General features: G+C 41.7%; 1 protein-coding gene across 3 annotated transcripts in view; it reads left to right on the forward strand.

Moving 5' to 3' along the window:
• The window catches only part of CAMSAP2 (calmodulin regulated spectrin associated protein family member 2), a 260,298-nt gene that overhangs the window by 178,431 nt on the left and 55,118 nt on the right, over positions 1-26,749 (forward strand). For all 3 annotated transcript variants that reach the window (XM_030205237.1, XM_030205239.1, XM_030205238.1), the window contains exon 7: positions 14,936-15,026. In XM_030205237.1, the coding sequence (XP_030061097.1) occupies positions 14,936-15,026 (91 nt within the window). The remainder of the gene's footprint in view (positions 1-14,935; positions 15,027-26,749) is intronic.

Genomic DNA, 26,749 nt, shown 5'->3' on the forward strand with positions numbered 1-26,749 from the left:
AAAGTGTGCAGGTCAGGGGCGAGACAAGGGGCAGCGTTAGGGAGAAGCCTAGGATTATGCGAGTGCCGGCACTATTCAGTGCCAGCATCCACATAGCTAAGCAGCTTAAATTTAGGACAGATCAAAGCTGGCCTAAATTAGGCCGCTTAGCTATGCGGGTGCTGGCACTTAATATCAACCAGCACCCATGTAACTTTTTTTGTTTTGTTTTAAGTCCCCTCCTTCCCTCTCCCCAGCCCGCCGCAGTGACTTCCCTCCCTCCCTCCAGGAGATCTAACACCCCCTCCACCATTGTGTAGACAAGCCCCACCCCCCTGGGCCTACCTTAAGTCCCTGGTGGTCTGTGTGGTCGTTGGGAGCAGGAGTGAAGGCCAAACGCTCCTGCTCCTTGCACCTGCTAGGTGAAAAGTCCACGGTACTTTGTGTAGTACAGTGAGGCTGCTGCTAGAGGTCACTACGGTCATTTTCTTCTAGCGGCCACAAGGGGCAGTAGCAAGTGACTTTCATTCCTGCCCCCAACGACCCCACAGACCACCAGGCACATAAGGTAGGCCCAGGGGGGTGGGGCTTGTCTACACAATGGTGGAGGGGGTGTTAGATCTCCTGGAGGTGTGGGACCACCCCAGGGGAGGGGGTGCAAGGGAGGGAGAGGAGGTCATTGCGTTGTGGTGGGGGGAAGGAAGCAGGGAGCTTTGTAACCCCATAGAGTAAATGCACACATTTGCACCAACTTTGGAGAAAGTATAAATGTGTTCATTGGTATTTGTGTATGCTACGAGGCTATTCTTGGGTGCCTATTTTATAAAGGCCCATCAGTACCTATGTGTGAAGTTCAGAACGGTATCTCTTTTATAATCAGGCCCTTATTGTATGCAAGACATACAGGATTAGTTGAGCTAGCACAGATTTAAAAACCTGTCATGGTTTAAGCTGTCACTCTGTACCAGTCCCCATCCACTCTTGCTATGTGTCCATCACCAAAGTTATGGGCCCCTAACTAGTTGACAAGGAGTTTAGGATGTGGGTCTCTGCTCTATTCCTAAGTATTTATGAAAGGGTTAAATGCAGCAGTGTCTATTACAAATGCTTAGATAACCAACTAGTGTCATGTCTTCCAAAACTAGTCTCATATACTATGTTCTACTAATGAAATTCTACAGCTGTTTAACAAATTGTCTTTATAACTAAGGGAAATCTCCCAGTTTATTTGTTTCAAATGTTATACAGAGAAACCTGTATAGTGTTAGATATTCTGGTTAAAGCAGCAGCAACGTTATAGTAGTTTCTTGAGATATCAATTTGTCTGTGCTCTTTTGCTTTCACTCATTCCTGTAGTTATACATCCTCATTCCTTATTTTTCCTTAATATATGTGAGTTAATGTTAAATATTTTATGAAACCTCACCATTATAAGACTGTCCTTTTATTTATATTGAGCTTGCAGCATCACAGTGCCTTGCTTTACTTAGATTTAGACTGGATGAGTGCATCTCAGAAGCACTGACAGGAAAAAATACATAGTGCATCGCATATTATAGTATAGATTTTTCTTCAAATAAGCTTAGTTGTACCTATTCAGATCTGTGCTATACCCTCTTCCTAGTAACTTGTAGCCTCTGGTCTTAAATACACAGAATCTCAATTTTTTTTAAGGGGGGTGTTGTAGGTTTCATCCTGTTCCTTTAGGCTCCCAGCCACCCCCAGAAGCAGAAGCTGGGCCCAGGAAATGAACTGTATTCTGGAGAACAGTAGTGCCTCTAGGTCACCCGATTAACCAATACACGAGACTTTCTTATAGTATTACGGTCCCTGGTTTTGCCAAGTTTAGAAAACTGCAATTCTATTTATATAGGTGTTCCAACTGTTACAACTAATAAAAAATGCAGTAGCGCAGTTTCTTACTTATGTGGTCCTGTTTGTTTACTTGAAGGGGCCATAGTGCTTGCCTGTTATGTGGCATATTTGTTTTAAAATTGTTGCTTTCATTACATACCTTCCCGCTCAGTAGTGGCCCTACCATTAGGCCACCTGAGGCGGGGGCCTCAGGTGACAATCTTTTGGAGTGGCATCCACATCCACGTCTGCTGCACTGTGGCATTACCATCCGCCCTTCCTTCCCTGAATTTACCTTCTTTTCTTGCTTTCCAAAAGTTTGGGCAGCAGCAGTTCCCATACACTGCCCTGCTGCCGACCCATTCTCTCTTACAGCCTGCCTTTCTGACATACTTCCTGTTTCCTTGGAGGTGGGGCGGGCCAGACTGGCAGCAGAACAGCCTATGAGAACCGCTGACGCCCCGACTTTTTGAAAGCCAGAAAAGAAGGTAAATTTGGGGAAGGAAAGAAGGGGGGGATGTCAGACTGGGATGGGGGGGGGGGGATGGAGCCAGAGTGGGGCGGCAGACTATCCTCTCGCCTCAGACAGCAAACTGTCTTTGGCTGCCTTTTCCCACTATTCCAGAATCTGTGGAATAGTTGTGTCCATCAACAAGCAGGTGGACATAGAGAGGTGAAAACTGAACTGAGACATCTCTCTTGGCATCCAGTCTAGCTCCTCAGTATTTTCTATCTCCAGCAGGTGGATGGGCACACTTTTCAGCCTCTGGTTCTAAGTGTTTTGTTCCTGATCCAGTTGGTCAGCTGGTCCCCAGTTGAGCTTTACTGGTGGCTTGAATCTTCAGAGTCATATTTGGAGGTCTTCAGATCCATGTCTTGAGCCCCACGAGGAGGGGAGTGCCTTTACTTTCCCACAACAGTTAGGTATATTTAATCAAAGAAATTAAATCAGAAAAATAAATTCCAAACGTGGAGGTCAGCAGCCCTGCTACTGCACGTCTGCAGCAGAGACCATCTTGGATCCACTGTAGCTCTAATCTGATGAGATGTGACCTTGGAGTTGAGAGGAGTATGCCCTTTTTCATAGCAGAATTGTATATAAGAAGCCAGCCAGTTTGCTGGCATTCTAGTCCTATTTGAATTAAACAAAACAAATAGTTGAGTTGACTTTTTTTTAAACGATGCAGGCAACAAGCCTGTTTACAAGTTTACAATCTAGAGTATATTATTATTATTAGCATTTGTATAGCGCTACCAGACGCACGCAGCGCTGAACATCTGACACAAAGAGACAGTCCCTGCTCAAAAGAGCTTACAATCTAAATAATACAGACAGACAAGATGGTTACGGGTGATGAAAAGTAATGGGTAATGAAGTAATAGGTGATAAAGAGTAATGGGTGAGAAGGAAGGAAAGGACAAGGGGGGAGGGCAATTGAGTAGTAGCTAGGAACTAAAAGCAGCAGTGAAAAGGTGGGTTTTCAGCATAGATTTGAAAATAGGTAGAGATGGAGCTAGACGTATAGGTTCAGGAAGTCTATTCCAGGCATAAGGTGCCACAAGAGAAAAGGAACGAAGCCTGGAGTTAGCAGTGGAGGAGAAGGGGGACGACGAGAGATTTGGCCTTCTCTCCAATGTTTGAATGAGGCTTCAGACAATGCTTCCCACATTCTTTCTTCATTCAGGTGGAAATGTGTGACAGTCTTAGGTAAAATCTTGGGGTGTGTCCAAAGGACAACCTTGTCAGGGTGAAACTGGATATATGATTTATACTTTACTAATGTTTGAAGCTCATTATCTCCTTGCTACAAGGAAGAATACTTTTGAATTTAGGAACTTGTGTGACGTTTCCATAGGTTCAAATGGAGATTTCATGAGTGAAGCAAGGCCTAGATTCAAGTTCCAAGGCACAGTGGCATAGGAAGGGGGGGGGCGGTGGGGCGATCCGCCCCGGGTGCATGCCGCTGGGGGGGTGTTGGCTGCGCTGGTTTCCTGCTCTCTCTGCCCCGGAACAGGTTACTTCCTGTTCCAGGGCAGAGAGAGCAGGGAACCAGCGGAGCAGACGCGGCTCCCAGCGACGTGCACACCAGGTGGAATGGCCCTCCCTCCCACCTGCCCCGTTTTCTATGGTAGTGGTAAGCGCTCCGGGGGAGGGTGCGTGCGCCGAGGGGGGGGTGCACCGTGCTGCACCCGGTGGGGGGATGCACAGCGGCGACCCACCCCGGGTGTCAGCCGCCCTCGCTACGGCACTGCCAAGGCACCAGGGGACTTTTGTAACAGAGGCTTTAAATGAAGCAGTCTTTTCATGAAGCATGCGACAGTGAAGCTGAAGTGTTATTTACTGGACCATAGTAAGCCAATAATGCACTGAGATGAACAATAAAAAGAGGTTTGAAGCCCAAGAAAATGTAAGTGGTATAGGTACTGTAAAATTGTTGTAGGAAGACACAAAACAAGACCTTGGCCATTAATAGAGTGCCAAATTAGAAACCTTTTCCAATTGAAAGTGTATGTTTGACTAGTGGAAGGTTTCTGAGCAGCTTTCAAGATGTTTTGGATGGGCTGTGGAATGTCAAGAGTTTAGCCCCTTGAAAAACCTTCTTTCCACTTTTTTCGGCACCTAACCACTACACCTCTACTCAGGAAATTTAGACTGCCCCAACTTGACATTTCGTCCTTTAGATTGTAAGCTCCTTTGAGCAGGGACCGTCCTTCTTTGTTAATTTGTACAGCGCTGCGTAACCCTAGTAGCGCTCTAGAAATGTTAAGTAGTAGTAGTAGTTTCCAATATGGTCATCAATCTACAATCTTTTCCAGGGGTGTGTATGAAAAAATTTCTGGGTTGTTTTTGGCTTTCTGCATTGCTACTTCCACAACTACTGAAGCTAGACTTTATCGAATCCTGATAATGGTTGGTCCTTGAGCATACCATGCAAAGGGACAGCAACTGTTGGGGCCTCTGTATTTTGAAAAGCAAAAGATGTCTGATCTGGACTCTTGTTTCCTGTTGAAAAGGAAAAGGTTCCTCTTTAGTTGCTTTACTGACAAACTTTGGATATGAAATGTTTATGGGGACTGATTCCTTAGAGGCAGAGGAGAAGTGGAGAGTAGCTAAATGTCAAAAGGATCTAGTAGGTCCTTCATATTAGAGGAAGTGAATCTGGAGAAGACAGAGGAAGAGAATGAATCTACTTGTGCTCAGAATCTGAAGAGGACAATAAGGAGACAAGATCCGAACAGGAAGCCATGTGCACCAGCTTAAGACCAGAGGAGTGTGATGTTTCTTTAGGTTGAGGCATAGATGGAGCATTAGATACATCAGTAAAATAACTCGTTACGAAGTCTTCAAATATCCTTTGAAGAAAAAAATGGGAATGCTCAGGCAGTTGAAAGATATTGATGAAGATGGCTCATCAGCTATTGTAACAAAAACTAGCATCTTAGAAATACAGCATTACATAATAATAGCCTGCTTTGCGTCTCATTATTATCTAACATGCAAATGACATATGGTTTTTACCAATAAACATACATTATTTGATAAAATAACTTGTGTTATTCCTTTAATGCATGTCAGTAACTTTTCCTCAAAGTCTGATATTGAGCTTAAGTATTCAGCACAGCCACGGGTATAGGAATGTCCTCTGGTTCCCAGTTATCTGTTTTAGAATAGCAGTGGTCTGAAGTTTCTAATTCTGTTAGTCTTTTGATTCACCCATTTTCCAAATGTAGACGTAGCTGAAGTGAATAGATAATCATGCAAATTGGTAAATAAAAATATTAAAGATTCAAAGCTGGAGCAGAGGTTGCAGAAGAGACTTATCAGGGTGAAAATGGGCATTTATTTATAGCATTTATACCCCACATTATTGCAAACAAGTTTGCGTTCAATATGGCTTACATCAAACTTTAAAGCAAAGTACAATAAGGATTAAACAAAGTAAGATAGTAAGAGGTGTATAACATCTTAGCAGCAGAATGACTCATTTGAAAATAACAAACTAGCTAAGAGAATTACAGTGGCAAGGAATTAACTAAATAAAAATGTTTTCACCAATTTACGTGAGCATTTCAGAGCCATGGATACATTAGCTACCTCATTTTCTTATGCATGAGCGTCATTATCTTCTGTTGGTCATGCAAATTGGTGGAAAAATGACACCAAGTACACTTGGGCCGTGGTAACATTACTATCTGAAGGGGGAAAGCCAAAAACACCCACCCACATTTGTCTCTGCATAGCATCCCTGAAATACTTGGCTATATAGAGTTTAGTGAAGGGAAATTTCCAGCATTCACACTTGCACAAAAATCTTTTCAATCACAAAACAAATCACCAATTAGTATGCTACAGGCTATGAGAAACTGTTGGCATGCAAAACCAGCCATGTGTCTGACTGGGGATAAAAACAAGCAACTCTTTTTCTTCTTTCTATATAATATTCTGCATTTTTAACTTAAAGTTGTCATGAAGGGATAACATTCACAGGACACTAGCAACACACCTTTTCCTTACAAACATATGGTGCCTTTTGCTTTTATGGTCTCATAGTCTGGCAGTCCTTTCCCACACAGGTCAGGAAGACTAAAGGCGCTAGCTGCTGGAGCTTTGCCTGCCACACACAAAAGACATTCTTCCCTAGATTACCTATCCTGTATCCCCAACATCATGCCAATAGAGAGGATTCTACTTTCATACAGCAGACTTTTGCAAGCATCCTGCTATTTTTTACGATAGCTATCATATACATTGGTTTGCATAGTGCCTTTTAAGCTCAGATGCCCTGCATAGCACTTCTTGTAATTGCTTTGAACAAGAATATAGGACTGTAAGTATGGGAAGGAAATGAGAGGATAATATGATGAGATGCTGGACAGAGGACACATCTAGCAAAACCACTTTTAAAGTGATAAATGCCTGTGTGTGTTGCAGCCATTATGGTGTTGTTTCCTTAAAAGCAGCCAGAAAGTGTTCTGAACAGAACTTATTTGCAACTTTTTCCTAAATCTCATTTTCCCCAATTCCATTCCAGTGGAATTGGACAGAGTACAAGAACACAGTGTGACATAGGCCAGTTTCCATTTGAAAAAGTACACATTTTTCCTCTTGTTAGATAATATAGTGGGAGTTTGTTAGGCAGAAGAGAGGGTGGGTGGATATGCTGACGCTCTGGGAATAAATAGCTTGGGGTAGACGGATATGAATAACAGTTACATCTAGTCAATAATGGAAAGTGTTTTCCAAAAATACTTATTCCAGTGCCTGGAAGTAGCTTTGGGAGGGTCTGAAAATGCATCACACAGCAGCCAAATATCTTGGCGTGGAGGAGTAGCCTAATGGTTAGTGCACTGACCTGAGAACCAGGGCAACTGGGTTCAATTCCCACTGCACCTGTTTGTGACCCTGGGTAAGTCACGTAACCCTCCATTGCCCCAGGTACAAATAAGTACCTGTATGTAATATGTAAACTACTTTGATTGGAACCACAGAAAGGCAGTATAGCAAATCCCATCCCCTTTCCCTTTCCTTTTTACAGAACAACAACTATTCAGTTGCTACTTGCCTTTGGAGGTCAAAAGAACTGAGGATGAATCGACCCCTCTGTGGACCACCATGTGCATGAACAGTAATGAGTATATTAGTAATGTGGTACCAAAATTCCCAACTAAACTGTTTCTTTGCCTGCCATGTCATTAACTGGATGGACCCTTGGAGAAATGGATGACTGGAATGCAAAGAGCAGAAACCTGAAGTGCTCAAGAGAAAGAAGCATTTACACCACTGTTGTGCCGTTTGTGTTCAACCTAAACTGCTTTTGCAATGTCTAATTTGTTTTATTGCCAAGCCCTGGCTTTATTAGATTATTTGGTAGTGTTTATGAATGAGTTTGCATTAGTGTTGTTGCAGCAAGCATAAATGCGTTACTGGGGGTTCCATTCACCTGAAATCTTTTTCAACCCTGGAGGGCATTTAGAGCCAAAGACTGAATAGTAGCTCTCATAAACGCATATATATATGGGAAATGCTAATAAAAAGAAAATGAAAATTTTGAGGCATCCTACAAATAGATGTGAGTAGGAAAATGAGCCATCATAAAGCTTTAGAACCCTTCTTATGCAAGTCTAGGCTGGAGTACTGTCACAGCCCTACAACTCTTATTTGCCATGAGCACATTTGACACTTGTAGCAATACTATGTGCTTTAAAAAATTCAGGAATAATCAGATAAGCCCTCCCATAAAATGTTTTCCTTATTTCTCATTCAATCATTTTAAAATGGTGCATGCTGTTTTGTTATATAGAATTGCAATGAATGGCTTCTGAGAAACTGTTTTGAACCGTTCTGTATTTCTCATTCAATCACTTCAAAATGGTGGATGCCCGTTTGTTATCTAGGATTGCAATGGTGGCTTCTGAGAAACTGTTTTGCTCTACTCAAATGCCTGCTTTTATAACCATTCAGTCACAACTTGCAGTTAGCATAAGCTTTATTCTCCTGTACACTTCTCAGCTGCTCTCACATACAAGATGCATTCATATGACTTTATTATTAGGACTATAGGAAGTTCAGTGATACTGCTTACTACATTGTCACGCATGAATTACTTGTAGTAATTGTAAGGTCACTTCATTGACACTTTTTTTACATCTGCACACATTTCACTCATATCCCTCTAAATATTAAATCTGGTAACATTAAAAAATATCAAAACACTTATGTATTTAACACTTCATTAAAACAGTACGATCCACAATACCCATGTATTCAATAATTATATTATAGCACATACATAATGATCACAGTGTGCAACTCAGGACAATTTAATACTCTTCACTCGCACCCCTCAAGTATTATAATTCAGTCCAAAGGTAATATGATGGTATTGAAGCAGTTTCTTTAATCCGGGACTTCTAACGTTCTTCCTTCTCCAATTTTTTTAAGAATTCCAAAAGCACTTAAGTAAGTAATCCATCAAAGGGAAGATCAATGATCCTCCTATTCATCAATCCTCATAGTGGTGTCCGTAGAACAAACTTTTACAATAGGTAATAGAACAGATCCCACTACATGGCTTAAGGGCTCCAGGATGTACCCCCTTTGTATGATTCTAAAAGTCCTCTATATAGGCTGTATTTCGCTGTTTTAATGAAGTGTTAAATACATAATAAAAGTGTTTTGATGATACTAGAATTATTTAATATTTAGTTTTGTAGGTTCTGGTATATTAACAGGCTTATTTTCGAAAGAGAAGGACGTCCATCTTTCGACACAAATCGCAAGATGGGCGTCCTCACAGGGTTGCCCAAATCGGCATAATCGAAAGCCGATTTTGGGCGTCCTCAACTGCTTTCCGTCGCGGGGACGACCAAAGTTCACGGGGGAATGTCGGAGGCATAGCGAAGGCGGGCCTGGGGCGGGCCTAACACATGGGCATCCTCGACCGATAATGGAAAAAAAGAAGGGCGTCCCTGACGAACATTTGGACGACTTTACCTGGTCCTTTTTTACTTATGACCAAGCCACAAAAATGTGCCCTAAATGACCAGATGATCACCGGAGGGAATCGAGGATGACCTCCCCATACTGCCCCAATGGTCACTAATCCCCTCCAACCCTCAAAAAATTTTTAAAAATATTTTCCCAGCCTCTGTGCCAGCCTCAAATATCATACCCAGCTCCTTGACAGCGGTATGCAGATTCCTGGAGCAGTTTTAGTGGGTGCAGTGCACTTCAGACAGGCGGACCCAGGCCCATCCCCTCCTACTTGTTACACTTGTGGTGGTAAATGTGAGTCCTACAAAACCCACCAGAAACCCACTGTACCCACATGTAGGTGCCCCCCGTCACCCCTAAGGGCTATGGTAGTGTTGTACAGTTGTGGGGAGTGGTTTTGGGGGTATGGGGGGGCTCAGCACACAAGGTAAGGGAGCTATGCACCTGGGAGCAATTTGTGAAGTCCACAACAGTTCCCCCTAGGGTGCCCAGTTGGTGTCTTGGCATGTCAGGGGTACCAGTGCACTACGCCTGCTGGCACCTCCCATGACCAAATGGCTTGGATTTGGTAGTTTCTGAGATGGGCATTCTCAGTTTCCATTATCGCCGAAAATCAGGGACGACCATCTCTAAGGTCGACCTAAATTTCACGATTTGGGTGTCCCCGACCGTATTATCGAAACGAAAGATGGATGCCCATCTTGTTTTGATAATACGGGTTTCCCCGCCTCTTCGCCGGGATGTCCTGCGAGGATGTCCTCAGGAAAACTTGGGCACCCCTTTCGATTATGCCCCTGTAAGTGTTTAGAACTACTACTACTACTATTTAACATTTCTAAAGCGCTACTAGGGTTACGCAGCGCTGTACAATTTAACATAGAAGGACAGTCACTGCTCAAAGAGCTTACAATCTAATGGACAAATGTACAGTCAGTCAAGTGGGGGCAGTCTAGATTTCCTGAAAGGTATAAAGGTTAGGTGCCAAAAGCAACATTGAAGAGGTGGGCTTTGAGCAAGGATTTGAAGATGGGTAGGGAAGGGGCTTGGCGTAACGGCTCAGGAAGTTTATTCCAGGCATAGGGTGAGGTGAGGCAGAATGGGCGGAGCCTGGAGTTGGCGGTGGTGGAGAAGTGTACTGAGAGGAGGGATTTGTCCTGTGAGCGGAGGTTTCGGGCGGGAACGTAAGGGGAGATGAGGGTAGAGAGGTAATGAGGGGCTGCAGACTGAGTGCATTTGTAGGTGAGAAGGAGAAGCTTGAACTGTATGCGGTATCTGATTGGAAGCCAGTGAAGTGACCTGAGGAGAGGGGTGATATGAGTATATCGGTTCAGACGGAATATAAGACGTGCAGCAGAGTTCTGAATGGATTGAAGGGGGGATAGATGGTTAAGTGGGAGGCCAGTGAGGAGTAGGTTGCAGTAGTCAAGGCGAGAGGTAATGAGATCGTGGATGAGAGTTCGGGTGGTGTGCTCAGAAAGGAGAGGATGAATTTTTCTGATGTTAAAGAGGAAGAAGCGACAGGTCTTGGCTGTCTGCTGGATATGCGCAGAGAGGGAGGAGTCGAAGATGACTCCGAGGTTGCAGGCGGATGCGACGGGAAGGATGAGGGTGTTATCAACAGAGATCGAGAGCGGAGGAAGAGGAGAAGAGGGTTTTGGTGGAAAGACGATAAGCTCGGTCTTGGCCATGTTCAGTTTCAGGTGGCGGTTGGATATCCATGCAGCAATGTCAGATAAGCAGGCCGAAATCTTGGCCTGGGTCTCCACGGTGATGTCTGGTGTGGAGCGATACAGCTGGGTGTCATCAGCATAAAGATGATACTGGAAACCATGAGATGAGATCAGTGAGCCCAGGGAAGAGGTGTAGATTGAAAAGAGAAGGGGTCCAAGGACAGATCCCTGGGGAACTCCAACAGAGAGCGGGATGGGGGTGGAGGAAGATCCATGAGAGTGTACTCTGAAGGTGCGGTGGGAGAGATAGGAGGAGAACCAGGAGAGGACAGAGCCCTGGAACCCAAATGAGGAGAGTGTGGCAAGAAGTAAATCATGATTGACAGTGTCAAAAGCGGTGGATAGATCGAGGAGGATGAGGATGGAGTAGTGGCCTCTGGATTTGGCAAGGAACAGGTCATTACAGACTTTAGAGAGTGCTGTTTCTGTCGAGTGTAGAGGGCGAAAACCGTATTGAAGCGGATCGAGGATGGCCTGAGAGGAGAGAAAATCAAGGCAGCGGCTGTGAACGGAGCGCTCAAGTATTTTGGAGCGGAAGGGTAGGAGGGAGATGGGGCGGTAGTTGGAGGGACAGGTAGGGTCAAGTGATGGTTTTTTGAGGAGAGGTGTGACTACGGCATGCTTGAAGGTGTCAGAGATAGTTGCAGTGGAGAGAGAGAGCTTGAGGATATGACAGATGGAGGGGTGACAGTAGGAGAGATGGTGTTTAGTAAGTTGGTGGGGATGGGATCAGAGGAACAAGTGGTGCATTTTGAGGAGGAAAGAAGGCGGGCGGTTTCCTCCTCGGTGATATCGGGAAAGGAGCAGAAAGAGGCCAGGGTTGGTTGGTTGAGGGAGGGGGTTGAAGGGTGAAGGGGAGGAGGTGACTTGGTAGTGAACTCAAGGTTGATCTTTTGCACCTTGTCGCGGAAGTAGTCAGCTAGTGATTGAGGAGAGAGTGAGGAGGGGGTGGGAGCAGAGGGCACTTTGAGGAGGGAGTTAAGGGTGGCGAAGAGACGACGAGGGTTGGAGCTGAGAGAGTTGGTTAAATGAGTGTAGTAGTCCTGTTTGGCAAGGAATAGGGAGGAGTGGAAGGAGGATAGCATGAATTTGTAATGAAGGAAATCTGAATAGGTGCGAGATTTCCTCCAGAGGCATTCAGCAGATTGGGCGCAGGAGCGAAGGTAGCGGATGCAAGGGGTCAACCAGGGCTGGGGATTAGTACGCCTTGTGGGACGGGAGATGGATGGTGCGAGGGTGTCCAGAGCAGAGGAGAGAGTGGCATTGTAAGCGGAAACAGCCTTGTCGACAGACTCGGAAGACATGATGGAGGAGAGGAGATTAGAAATACTAGAGGATAAGGTAGTAGGGTCAATAGCCTGGAGATTCCTGGAAGTAGTGGTTAATGTTGGACAGGGCTGGGGGGGGGGGTGAAGAAATGTGAAGGTGATCAGGTGATGATCAGAGAGAGGAAGACCTGAGGCGTGAAAATTGGAGGGTGAGCTGGAAGAGGAGAGGACGAGGTCAAGACAATGGCCATTTTGGTGAGTAGGGGTAGTGGAGCACAGCTGGAGGTTGAAGGAGGATGTTAGAGTGAGGAACTGAGAAGCGAGAGAGTCGGATGGGTCATCAGCGTGTATGTTATAGTGTCCGAGAATGAGGGACAGAGATGAGGGATCAAGAAAAACAGAAAGCCAGGCATCGAAGTCAGTGAGGAAGGAAGAGAGAGATTTATCAGGGGGGGGAGGTAAATGACTGCCACTCTGAGTGGCAGCGGGTAGAATAGACGGATGGTGTGGGCTTCAAACCCATAAGAGTACTAGATTACTCATATCCCTCTGTCACATCTCATATATACCGTATAATACATGAGTATACATACGTCGAGGGCAGTTTTATGATCAAAAAGCCGTGACACCCACTCAACCCCTTCCAAACAAAAGACATTCCACTGCCTCTGCTGAGAGGGAATATGACAGAAGTTCATAAAATCATGGGTGGGGTGGAATGGTTAAATACGGGATGATTATTAAACCTTTCAACAACACTAAAACAAGATGACACTCCATGAAACTAATAACAGTAGATTGAAAGTAAAGCATAATGGTATTTTTTTCGCACAGCACAGAGTTAGAATTTGTTTCCAAAAGACGTGGTCAAGGTAACTTAATAGGACAAGTTCTTGGACAAAAAGTCCATGTAAAATTATTATCCACCTAGACTTGAGAAAGCCATCACGTATCCCTGGAAATGAGCTATAAGAAATATGTCTGCTTTAAGGAATCTGCTGGCTATCTTTCATCTTGACTGACCACTAGCAGAGACAGGATGCTGGTTTGGTGGGCCTTGATCTAACTCAGCACACCTTTCATATGTTCTTGTGGTAACATGGGGAGTTGGATTAGGTATGGGAACTGGTACACACATCTACCCAGTATGGTAAAGACCTAAAGAGGAAAATAACTAAACTGACTTGGTAGTGATATCCTACAAGCAGGCAAGCTTTTGCTAATGGGGTGTATCTTGATAAACACAGAACAGAAATAACTGGACAGATTGGATGAAGCCAACTGGTCTTTATCTAGTGCCATCTGTTATGTTTCTATGTTTGTGGCCCTGACTTCATCCTTGTGCAGTATAGGTAAAGGTTTGTGCAACCAACAGTTTTTGCTGGTTAACCTTGTTACCCAGGTAAAATTATTTGAACATTGTCCTCTTAGAAATTCATACACTTTTAAGTACCTCCGATATGATGACCACTTTAAGTACCTCCGATATGCTGACAAACAGCTCCTAATATATCAGTGGCAATACTGGAAGACAGGTTTTCGTGCCTTTTTGAGCAATAGATCCCCGCCTTTTTATCAGCCAGAAAACATGTGAAGGTATTTTAAAGGCCTTTCATAAAACTACATAGAAAATAAATGCATAGAAGGTATGCGTATGTTTTCAAACACTCTGCATGTAGGTATTCCCCGGCATTGTTTGGGTGAAGCAAAAGTGGTGATGTGATATATCCACATATTTTATAAAGTACACATGTAGAGTACATGCTGAAATTTACACCTTTTTCAGAGCAGGTGTAAATTTTGAAGTGGAGCACTTGCACCTCTTTGGACTTCTCAAATAGTATCCTGTTATAAAATGGGGCCCTTAATGCACACCACATCCAGGAGATATTGCTCAATCCCTTCATAGAAAGTACTAAGTAAATCTTATTTATTTGGATTTGCTCATACCTTTTTCAGTAGTAGCTCAAGGTGCGTTACATTCAGGTACACTAGATATTTCCCTGTCCAAGGATGGCTCAAAATCTAAGTTTGTACCTGAGGCAATTGAGGGTTAAATGACTTGCCCAAGATCACAAGGAGCAGCAGTGGGATTTTAACTGGCCACCTCTGGATGTCAAGACTGATACTCTAACCACTAGGCCACTTCTCCACTTATCAAATGTAGTATAATTTGACTGTGGATTAAGGATAGTTACCACTTAAGGTTGCCTGTGTTTGGTTTTTTATCTATATGATTTGCATGTACTTGTTTGCTAATGTAAGAAAACTAAACAAACTAGCACCGATTGCTGTCCCGATATAGTATCTTGATGTGTGGTCAGGCTTGCAGAATGAATCTTCTTTAACTTTTGTTGTGATTGCCTGTAAAAATGTTAATGTAAATCTAAAGTAGTGTTTCCCTACCCTCTTCTGGAGGTAATAGGTCTCTAATGTATGCAAATCTATCTCATATATATGCATGTCCTGAAAGCTTGATTGGTTAGGTGTGCCTCCAGCACAGGGTTAGAAAACACTTATTTAAGTTTTGTTCTAATTGTAAGATGGAATGTGGTTTTTGTTAGCTTGTTCTCTTAACGCCATTTTTTTATTATTTCCAACTTCTTTAGGGTAATTATTTGGTATTCATGGCAGAGCTGTTTTGGTGGTTTGAAGTTGTTAAGCCTTCATTCGTACAGCCTTGTGCCGTTGATCCTCAAGGTGATGTATCTGAGTACTTGCTTTACTCTTGCCACATTATCTTGCTACCTTGTTGGAAAATTGTATTTAACTAGTATATCAACATTAATAATCAAGTAAGGGACCAATTAAGGTTGTCGTAATTTTACAGTCTTTCCACTGGTAATATTATTATTATTACATTTGTACCCCGCACTTTCCCACACATTGCAGGCTCAATGCGGCTTACATAGTAAATAATATGAATTCATAGTATGAATTTTGAAAAACATGTCCACGGTGTAGAAAGGGAAGAACCTGCTCTGACTGTGTTCTTTGACTTACCCCATTGAGGCAGAGCATCATAAACAGCTGAAGGCTGGAACTGCCTTTATAGATTCATCATCAGTGTATCATCACCAAAGCTTTCAAGAAATAATCCATAAAATTCCCAGGATCATTAGTACCTTGATAAGAAATGGCAAGTTTTGTGGGGATGAGACCAACTGAACATGGACTCTCAATTATAGCCTGTAAGTGCTTAAGGAGGCCAAATATTTTTATGACCAACCTCTAGATCAAGGGTTCTCAACCCAGTTCTTGGGACACACTTAGCCAATAAGGTTTTCAGGATGTCCACAATAAATATGCATGAGATACATTTGCATGCACTACCTCCATTGTATGCAAACCTATCTCATGCATGTTCACTGTGGGTATCATGAAACCATGACTGGCTAGGTGTTCCTTGAGATGCTTGATGGGTGCCAGTGAAATGTAGTCTCAAAGTCCCTTCTTGGAGCCATAGCTAACAAAGAGGGAGCTAAACAGAATGGAAAATGCTGTTGAGAGATGCCTTTTTTTTTTCCAGAACTGTGATTAACATATGGAAAACACTATATCACAAGCTCAATACAATAATGTAGAATATTTCAGTCTATTCAATACAATAGAATTCAGAGAATTGATAAACAGATTGAAACTGAAAGGGACTGTTAATATGGTGCACCTGTTTGAAAAAGATGTGATTAAAAAATAGAATAGAGACCCAAATGCCTTATTACTAATATTTTCAGCTCAGGTGCTTTGCTGTGAAAACAGACCATGCAAGAGACACATTGAGGGTCCTCCACACTTTAGATAGAACAGTGCTTATTGAAAAACAGGCAGGTTAATATTCAGACCCAGTAGTCATCATGTTTTGTTTTTTTAAACACCAGTCATGCATAGGCAGCAGTGCTGAATATCTAACTATATAAATGACAAGTGACCGACTCACCCGCAAATGCACAGTAGAGACTTCCCTCTCTGTCCTGCCCTCGCGACAAGACGTGATGACACCAGAGGGTGGAACAGAGAGGGAAACAGATGCTGGCCGCTGGAGCCTGGAGACGAAGCAACATCGCCGGCGCACCAACCTCCACCCCCCCCCATCCCCGACATCGCCGCTGCCACTCCTGCCTCCCTCTGTATAGGGCCCCCTGCACTGACATGACAGCGCCTCTCACCTCCATGTGGAAGCGCTGCAGGCAGCAGCAGAGCGATCTCAATGGCTAGAAGAGCTATGCATTTGCCAGTAAATATAACTTCTATTGAATATTGAGATTTTGTAAAGGATAATTATTTAAAATATATAAAAGCCTTTTAGAGAACTGGCGCAATAAAACTCCACCACACTGATGCTTTGAACAACTGGTTAAATATACCCCTAATGCTCCATTTTCTAAGCATTCAAACATCATTCTATCCAGTTAAAGTTCATCCACCTTCCTTCCATAAAAGTGTAAAGTAATTCCCAAATTTTCAACTTCCTGATAAATAGAAATATATATTTAATTTGCTTTTCTTTGAATAGTCTCTACTAAGTGACCTCAGTGACACTCACCATCCACCACCCTCATAGGAATTACATGGAGGTATCCTAGAGCGTCAATTATCTTCACCGGTACACTTTTCTCATATTAATTTTTAACTCCTTCAATAATTATTACTTGATTTACTTATCTTTTAGAAACTTTCATTAGTCGGGCCAAGGGGTTCAAATGCCCGACATGTTTCGCTCGCTACACGAGCTTCCTCAAGGACAACCCCCTACAAACTTTCTCAGCGCCAGCTCTGCATACATTTCTTAACAGCAAAGAACAGCATTTTCTAAGCAAGCACAGTCACAATACAAGATGGTCTGTGGGCTATACTTAATGCCAGAAAAACGTTAAGATGTGAACAACAAACATTCTACGATGTTGGACAGACTGAAGAGTTGCTTTTCCACATAGTGGGCATAACCATTATTTATATACTACTGGGAAGAAGTAAATAAAAGGCTAAAAAAGATCATCAGAGTACAAACTCCATGACATTCAGTGAGGTTACATGGACGTACTTTTAAAACAAATAGGAGGAAATATTTTTTTCACTCAACCAATAGTTACGCCCTGGAACTTGTTGCTAAAGGATGTGGTAATAAGGTTTACCTTATCTGGGTTTAAAAACGGTTTCGACAAATTCCTGGAGGATTACGTCTATAGTCTGTTATTGACATGGGGAAGCCACTGATTGCCCTGGGATTGGTAGCATGGAATGATGTTACTATTTGGGTTTCTGCTAGGTTGTTGTGACCTAGATTGGTCCCTATTGAAAACAAGATACTGGACTAGATCGACCATTGGTCTGACCCACTATGGCTATTATGTTTTTATGAGTGTCTTAGACCCCAAACTGTTCCTACTACTGTGTAGAGGATAAAAGAACACCAAGAAGTTCCAAACAACTAATTTGTAACTAGGTCTAGCAGTTAGAATAACAGGACCAAGACAGTGGAAGTTGCGTGAGGGCCTAGAACACACAGAATGAATTACCAAAGCAGAAGAAATAATGTCATTAGAGAAAATAAAATACCTAAAAGGAGATTAAAATAAACATATAGACACAAAGTCCCATTTTTCTAGGAAAATGGAAGAATTTATTGACACAACACAGAACAGCATAGATGTTAAGAATATAGGGGTCGATATTGAAAGTGATTTAACCGGCCCTGGAACGGCTCCTGGATGGTTAAACCGCCTGTTCTGGGCTAACCGCTAATTTTCACCGGCACTTAACTGGTGAGTGCTGAACTGAAAATTGGCTATTTGGGGGGCCTTCTTAGCTGCGTTGGAAACCTGGAAATTCAAGGCTGGTGCCCAAATATGGCCTGGAATTGAATTTCCAGGTTTAACGCTGGTGGCGGTCAGCAAATTGCTGATCGCCGCCAGTTGAATATTGGGCCCAAAGAAACCAGAATGCATCTAAAAGGATGTCCCGGTCAGAAAAATTGTGTCAAAAAGTAATTATATGTTCTGTTTGTACAGCTTACATTCTAAACATTTGTTTTACACTTCCAACCTGTGGTATGTGATTGTATTAATCGAGTCAGATAGCCTTTAGGGTCTATAACCTTTGATCCAGCAGGTCAGGAGAAGCATGTATGGTTAATTCCCCATTTCTCTTGGGGGGAGGGGGGAGGTCATTTTCTCCAAATGGGTTAGTTTTGAGCATACCATTACAGGAATGAATCTCGCTCCTAAACCATGGTATGTGGAGTATAATCTCAGTCCCTTAAATTTACTTCTAACCTTCCTATTTGATACAATCTGTGTCCATTTCCTGTATCCCAGTTGGTTACCCCAAGAAGCAAAGCGTCTTGGGGAAGTTGTTTTCTGTGGTTCAAAAGTCTTAAGGCTTTGAATAGACTCTGCACCTATTGTTTCATTAAGACTCCAAGAATACATTAATTTTTTTCATACTAAATTCAGCCAAATTATTCAGACAGTCTTATCCCAGCTGTGTGAACCCAGGCTTTGTATAGGTATCAACTCATTTCATCTTACAGTAAGTTCATTAAATAAATCATTTTGAAAATTAAGAAGCGAGTTGTTTGCATGTCTGTGGATGAAAAGATGATGACAGTGTCAGAACAGATCTGGAATGCATTCTTAGCAATGGCATTAGAAAAAAACGACGTCCTCGTGGTTCTCCCCAGAACTATGGGTCCTTAAGCGTCAAGGACATCAATGTTGAAAATCTCAACTAGATGAAGACAGGCTCAACTGTTAGAAACACATGGCAATGTGCTGCTAGACTTTAAACAGCCAAAAAAACAATATTTCTTTCAACACATAGAACAAGCTGCAAATTCAACTAAGCTACTATTTAAAATAGTAAACAGCTTACTGCAAACCCCATAACAGAACCAGCTTTCCCAGTAATGATCTTGCCATATACTTTGCCGACAAAATTAAAGGTCTCCATTAGGACCTGCAGACAGTCCCATCAAAACTCCCACCAGCTAATGAAAAGAAAATTCCTCTTCCCCTCCATGCACAGCTATCTGGGACTCATTCAACCAGGTCACAGAGGAAGCTCTTGAAAAAATTCTGAAAGGCCTGTAGCCTACAGCCTGCCCTTTTAATCCCTGCCTAACAAAGACAGTACAACCAGCCAGCATAAGTCTGTTTGAAGGGGCGACTAAAATTGTTAACACCTCTTTTGTGGAAGGGCAGCAGCCAACAACACTAAAAAGAGCTATGGTTTGCCCCCTACTGAAAAAGAGCTCACTTGACCAGGACAATCTCAAAAACTACATGTGCAAAATGGAACGAGTACTGTGATTGCTGCATTTATAACCGCTCCTGAAGAAGCCGCTGTGAAACAGTGTTGCACTTGGTTTAAAAGCTGCCTCGCACTTTTTAAACCAAGGTAAGTACTGGATATATAAAAATATAGATTAGTAGAACTACTTAGCACAAAATGAAAACATAATAAAAATTGTTAAATATAAATTAAAGGAGGTATTTTGGGGTTAGTGAAGAGATTGCCCAGTTATTAGTCCAAAGTTATCTGAGACGTGACACATCACTGAAGCCCTTTTTCCTCCCTCTTTAAATTTTACATTTAGCAACACAGTGAATATCTTGTATGCAGTAGTTTAGGGTGATTTCATAAAAAATGCAAGAAGTAAAGCCATGTGAAGGTAGTTGAGTAGTATTATGCTGACATGTGTTATTTGAATTTCAGTGCTGTTAAATGTGTATATATTTGATTCTGTTTAATGCTAGGATTCAATTTGTTGTTTTCAAATTTACATCATTTACTGTATTTGTTTATATTTGGTCATTTTACTATTGTTATGCTGTTAACAAAATTGTAAGTTTTATGTTAAACTGTACTTTGTTGTACACTGCCTTGTGTGAATCTCCTCATAAAGGTGGTTAATAAATCCCAATAAATAAATAAATTCTAAAAACAATACAGAAAAAAATGCCATGTCATGGCATACAGTTCAAGTCCATGCAGTCAGTGTGTATTGAATAGGCATGTGAAGATTAATCAGAAAAGTATTCTGCTACCAGCAGAAATAATCTATAAAATTAATGGCTTGAGAATTAATACAAACGGTAATTTCAGTTATTATGACTGGTGACTAAATTAGCAGCCCCAACATGTTAAAAAGCTGATTTTTCGTGTCATTGGTCCATAAGCAGTCTGCAAAAGTTACATGTTTGAATTTTTGTAACTTTTTCTATTTTTTCACATGAAAGGATGGGGTTTGCTTGGACTGTTGTATTACAAATTGTTTGTTCAGACAGAATTCATTAAAAACTCATTTTTTTGTTTATGGAAACTTTAGTCACCTTTTCCCAGAGATGGTCACAATTTTGCAAAGAAAATAGTTAAAAAAATATATTGGTTGCCTAGGGGTCAGTGCCTACATTGGCGCTCAAATGTATATCCAGTGGATAATACCATGCACCAAATTTATTATTATTTGTAGAGCAATATCAGGTGTATGCAGCATTTGGAGGCAAGCACATTAAACAGTCCCTGTTTCTTGAAGCTTGCATTATAAGACAGACATGCACACACAAAACATTGGAGGGAGTGTCTTGAAAGTAAAATAGCAGGGGGCCTGCTACATGGAGTGAAGCCTCTTGCAAGGATCAGAATGGGAATACTGAAGATTTCCCAGTGACATTGCACTATTTGCATGAATGTCAGTGCTAGAGGAAACAAGTAGAATGCTCACAACTGATTTGAACATATTGGAATATTTTGAACCTGGAATCTGTGCTTCAGATGATATTGGTGTTTCATTTGAACAGTAAAGGTCATGGGAATGAACTTGAGTACCTTTTGTAGAAGGTACTTTAACCATGAACCTCATCGAAAATACATAGGAATCACCCTAGATGGGACTCTCAGATTTTGGCCCCATTGAATTAACGCCTATCAAGTGAAAGCAAGGGTGAACCTGGACCCAGACGGTCAATGCGACATCATTTAGGAGCGTAGGCAGAACACGCTGCACTGCAGCACTGTTTCTTTTGTGGAATAGTGCTCTGCCTCATTGTTCTGTAGCCATCTCACAGAGATTGTAGTCCTATAGCTAAGTGCCACTCTGTGACAGGATTCTCAAGGCAGTCCCAGTTGAGTGGCCCCCCCGAAACTGGTTTCTGTGGTTCCACATGCCCTTCATTATCATTCTGTTGTGATTTGTGACACAGAAAAAAATCATGGACAATACCAACCTTTGTATTCATAAAGATTTAGGAGGTCTTTTACTAAGGCGTGCTGATGTTTTTAGCATGCGCTAAAAATAGGCACGAGCTAAATGCTAGATGCCAATGTATTGCTGTGGACGTCTTTAGCATTTAACGTGTGCTAAAAACGCCAGCGTTCCTTAGTAAAAGACCCCCTTGATGAGACCACCACAAAAATGCTTAAAAGTGACACCAGTCATTGTTGAAGACAGGTGCTGCTATACTAATTAGGGAGACAACCTCTCTCCAGATAGTGGTGTTGGATGCACAGTGCATGGCAAATAAGCCTGTTATTGCCCCTACAACTGAATGGACCTGGCATCCTTGTCCCCCAAAGACAACTCTCGGTACAGTCTGCACAGAATATGGGGGCACTCTTATAAAGCTTTTTCAATGTATAAAGCTTTTTCCAAGTATAAAGCTTTTTATGTATGGAAAAGGACTCTTACAAAGTTGCACAGCCAAGCATGTATGTAAGCAGGTAGGTATACTGGAAGAGTGATCCTACCTTTACACAGACCGTACATAGGCATTTCTGGAAGGAAAAGCTTCAGTAGGGCTGGAATGGTATTGTGATGTATTCATGTACACGCAAGCATTTATACTAACTTCAGAGCAGGTATAAATTCTTGTGAGAGCATGCATGCTGTACCGAGAATAGTTTCATTTTCCACCTGTTTAAATTATGTATTATACTATACTACTAAAGGATTCAAAGCGATTTACAATAGTAAAGAAACTCCAATAACGAGGAGGAATTTACAATTTAAAAAATGCATGTTACCAAAAACTAATCACACATAAAATAATGATTCAAAAACAAATTTAAAAACCAAAGACTACAAAGCAGAGGAAAATCATTGTTCAAATAAGTATTCCAGAGTATTTTTAATCATCCCTTCCCAAACATTAAGATTAAAATTTTGCATATCTTTACAAATTACAGATGAATCTTCATTCCAAAATTTAATTGGATCGGCCCTCCTTTCCTGAAGTCTTTTAGAATAATCACTAACAGGTTTTATCCGTACATTAAAAAACTTCAGATAGAGAGAATGTAATGATCAGACTATATTAACTGGTCCCAGTATATATGATCTAAGATAATTAACCCAGTAATCTTAGAATAAGCAACAAAATCAAGCTTATGTCCTTTCTGATGTGCATAAACAAATCAGGGAATTTGTGCATGACAAAGGGCAGATATAAATTTATGTGCACAAATTCCCTCTGAAAATTAGTTTATCTGTGCACATATGCAATGCACAAGATAGGCGAATTATTATAAAATTACCTGTTGGGGTGATTTTATAATTGCACAAATGTGTCAATATATTCAGATTTTTCCCATTTCAAAATGAAATTATGTGCATATTTCCACTTTGAAAATTACTCTAGGGGACACCCCTTTGATGGCACCCACTAATTTGTTATTTGAAATGCGTTTTGTTTTTGATCTGAGGTTTGTGATGTATTTTACTACTGTGTATATAAATTTGCGAAGAATGCAGGATTGTGCGAAATAGAAATTTGAAATAAATAATTAAATTTCCAAGGTTAATTGACATTCGTTCATGCCCTATTCTTGGAAATGCCTTTGCTTAGGGCTCTGTTTATTAAAGTGCGCTAGTGTTTTTAGTGTTCGCAAATTCTAGAGACACCCATATATTCCTGTGGGTGTCTCTAGTGTTAGCGCATGCTAAAAACGCTAGCACACCTATAGCGCGACTTAATAAACAGGGCCCTTGGTCTGAGTAAACATATGCACGTACAAGGCTATATATACATAAATTTACCTGGATATTATTAGGACAATTCTCTAAAAGCCTATTCCTGGGTGTAAAACATTGTTTTATCTGGAAAACAGGTTTTTTTTAAATTGATGTCCCTAAGTTTCTCTTCATTGTCTTAATACAAGGCAAAAAACATGATCCTTTATTACCCAAAAGATCTCTGTTTGAATTTTATAATACAGTTCCTTCTCTCAAAAACTGTTTCCCAGAAACTGAAAAGTCCCGATGAACAGACCTCTGTTCAGTTTTGGCCTGTGCCTGAGGAAGCTGTGCTTTTGGTTTCTTTGTTTTTGGGTCTTTTATTTTCACCTTCTCCCCCCGCACCCCCCCCCCCCCCCAAAAAAAAAACCCCTTTTCTGTTATAGTAGCTATGTTTTAGTTGCAGAATGTTCTGTTCGCCAGAGAAAGTGATATAGTAAATACAAATAAAGATTTTTACTGCCATGATCTTATTTGTACTTGAGATACCAGTTAGGTCAGTTGTTCCCAAACCTGATCCTGGAGGCATCCCAGACAGTTAGGTTTTCAGGATACCCACAATGAATATTCAGGAAATAGTTTTGCATGCCGTGGAGGCAGTACATGCAGATCTCTCTCATGAATATTTATTGTGGGTATCCTGAAAACCTGACTGTCTGGGGTGCCTCTAGGACCAGGTTTGGGCACCACCGAGTTAGGTTCTTTACTGGAGGACATCATGAAAAGTGGTCATTAGAATTAGCTTTGGTTACAGAACGCGGTATATAAGTTATATGTATAAATACAACTTCTGAATCTCATATTTATTTTATTATTAGTAAATGCAAAAACATGCTCTCTTTTCTAACGAAAACATTTGATATACAATTTGAAAAAGTGAAAAAAAGTAAAACAACTTATCCTAATATATCTATGATGTTGCTACAATGAAATTAGCTTGTGCTGATGGATCACTAAAAGAAAAACATTCAAATTGTTGAGTGCTTCTTAGAGTCAGTTGACTTTAGGAAAACAGGACAGTACACATCGTACAAATAGCGTTTCAGTTAATGCAATAACAAACTTATATGATTCTTGCTAAAACAACCACATTTTTTTCCAAGCAGCAGTAGAGAATGACACAGCTACCATTACTGCCAATATACCTTGATAAATCTGCAGTAATGGCAACACTGAAAAACAATTCCTGCGGATGCTGGAACAAAACTTTTTACCACCCCGCGGGAATGGTAAAAAGCCTTGTTCCTGCAGCAAAAAAAAAATCCTTTCCTCCTCACGGGTGTCACAACTTACACTTTCCTGCAATCAGCTGGCATTGTCAGCGATTCACATAGGCCAACTCCATGGCCCTCCTCCTGTCAAGTTCTGTCCTCTCTACTGCAACTTCCTGCTTAGTGTCAAACAGGAATTTGCAGTAGAGAGGGCGGGACTTGACAGGAGGAAGGCCACAGAGCTGGCCTTGGTGAAATGCTGCTGGTGGTTGCAGGAAAGGCAGTGTGCTTACTTACGCTGCTGGTGGCCCAAAAATTGAAGAAGGACAGCGGTGCAGGGAGCCGTAAGGGATCAAGTAGGAAAGAGCTGACCAAGGAGGTTAGATTGAGAACCGGAAACGGCATGATTACTGAAGCCCATGAGGCTAATAGTCTCCCTTCCCTCTCCTCCGCTCAGCTGTCTTCCCCATTCATCCAAACAAAGTAAGCAAACCTATGAGCTGCCCTGTCCACGTTGTCGTTCTTTATTGTTGGTAGCATTTTTATTTGATCTCACTTACATTTTCAAGCATGCCGGCTTATGCAGCATACGGATGTACAAAGAGGAAGTATTGGTTTTCATCCGTTGGAGTAGTAATTAGTTCTAAATTGTAAATCATCATGTCATTTGGATGAGGCTAGTTATAGGGACTCCCTGTATTCCTGCAGAAATGTTTTCACCTAGTAAAGGGCCACCAAACCAGACATGTTATGAGTATTGGGTGCTTAACAATCAAACTTATTATTTATAAGTACAATTTTTTTTAAATTCATTTAATTAGGTTGAGACCTGGGAGCTTTTAACATTTTTTTCCTGTGCCTAGAAGATAGCATGTGGGAACTTGCTCCTTTTGTTTTGTGGAATGCAGTGGGGTATTAAATAATGAGGGAAGGGCTTCCTTCATGCAGAAATTCTGTCCAGAGTCAGTCTAAATGTGGCAACATTGTCCAGTTTGAGGCTTGTGCAGACGGAAGTCAGAGCTCATGGGGGCGGGGGACAAAGCTCATAGGGACAGAGACAAACTTTGTCCCTGTGTCATTCTCTAGGCAGCAGTTTAACATAAACAATTCTATTTAATGGTGCAGTATTTGGCTTGGCCCCATGGTCCAGCCATAGCATAACACCTTGGGCAAAGTCTAATTTGGGTACAACTCCAAAGTACTACATTCTCTTCAGAAATGCTAATCAACATGACTTGCATTGCACAGCTAATTTTCTCCATTACGTGGAGCCATTGCAATGACATGAAACCTCCTGTCAGATTCAGTCGGGGGCCTAGAAGAGTAGAAGGTGGCTAAGGGAAACTGAGAATATGATGATCTAATTAGTCTGCCCCTTCTTTATACAATGCTGCAAAGCCCATCTGATCACCAGTTTTACTCCTTAATGCGTTGTACTTAGCAGTACATGCTGTTAGGACAGTGTTTCAAGCTAGCCAAATAAGGTTTAAATAATTTTTTTTTTAATAAGAACATAGTTTGGTTGCTTACAACCTTGGGTAAAATTATTAGGGAGGCAGTAAACATTGTGGAATATGTCCAATCACTGTTTTGTTAAGCTGATAAAACTATCCTTCCTCTCTTCCCAACCATGCAAATTACTGAATCAGGGTCTACCACAGTGGTTCCCAAACCTGGTTCTGGAGGCACCCCAGCCAGTTAGGTTTTCAGGATATCCACAATGAATATTCATGACAGAGATTTGCAAGCAGTGGAGGCAGTGCATGCAAATCTCTCACATGAATACTTATTGTGGATATCCTGAAAACCTGACTGTCTAGGGTGCCTCCAGGACCAGGTTTGGGAACCATTAGTCTACCATTAACATCTGAATATCTAGTAATACTTCTACTGACTTATTTGAAAGTATTTACTGGAGTGTATTGATTGGTAGCATCTTCCATAGTTTAACCACTCTGAGTAGAAATCCTTTCCTCTGGACTGATTTAAATAGAGGAGCCAAATCATAGTCGAGAGAGAGACACCCACACACACACAAACAAACACAAAAGTTGGTTTTCAGAAGATACACTATTAATATTTGTGAAATATATATGCATATGTTTATTATGAGAATAGGGTTAACTTCTATAGCTTGGTTATCCTGAAAGCCAGACCTGTTTGTAGCCCTTGAGTGCCAAAGTTGGACATCTCTCTTCTGCTGA

The sequence above is a fragment of the Microcaecilia unicolor genome, chromosome 6, assembly GCF_901765095.1.
Source record: "Microcaecilia unicolor chromosome 6, aMicUni1.1, whole genome shotgun sequence".
NCBI classification, from domain to species: domain Eukaryota; kingdom Metazoa; phylum Chordata; class Amphibia; order Gymnophiona; family Siphonopidae; genus Microcaecilia; species Microcaecilia unicolor.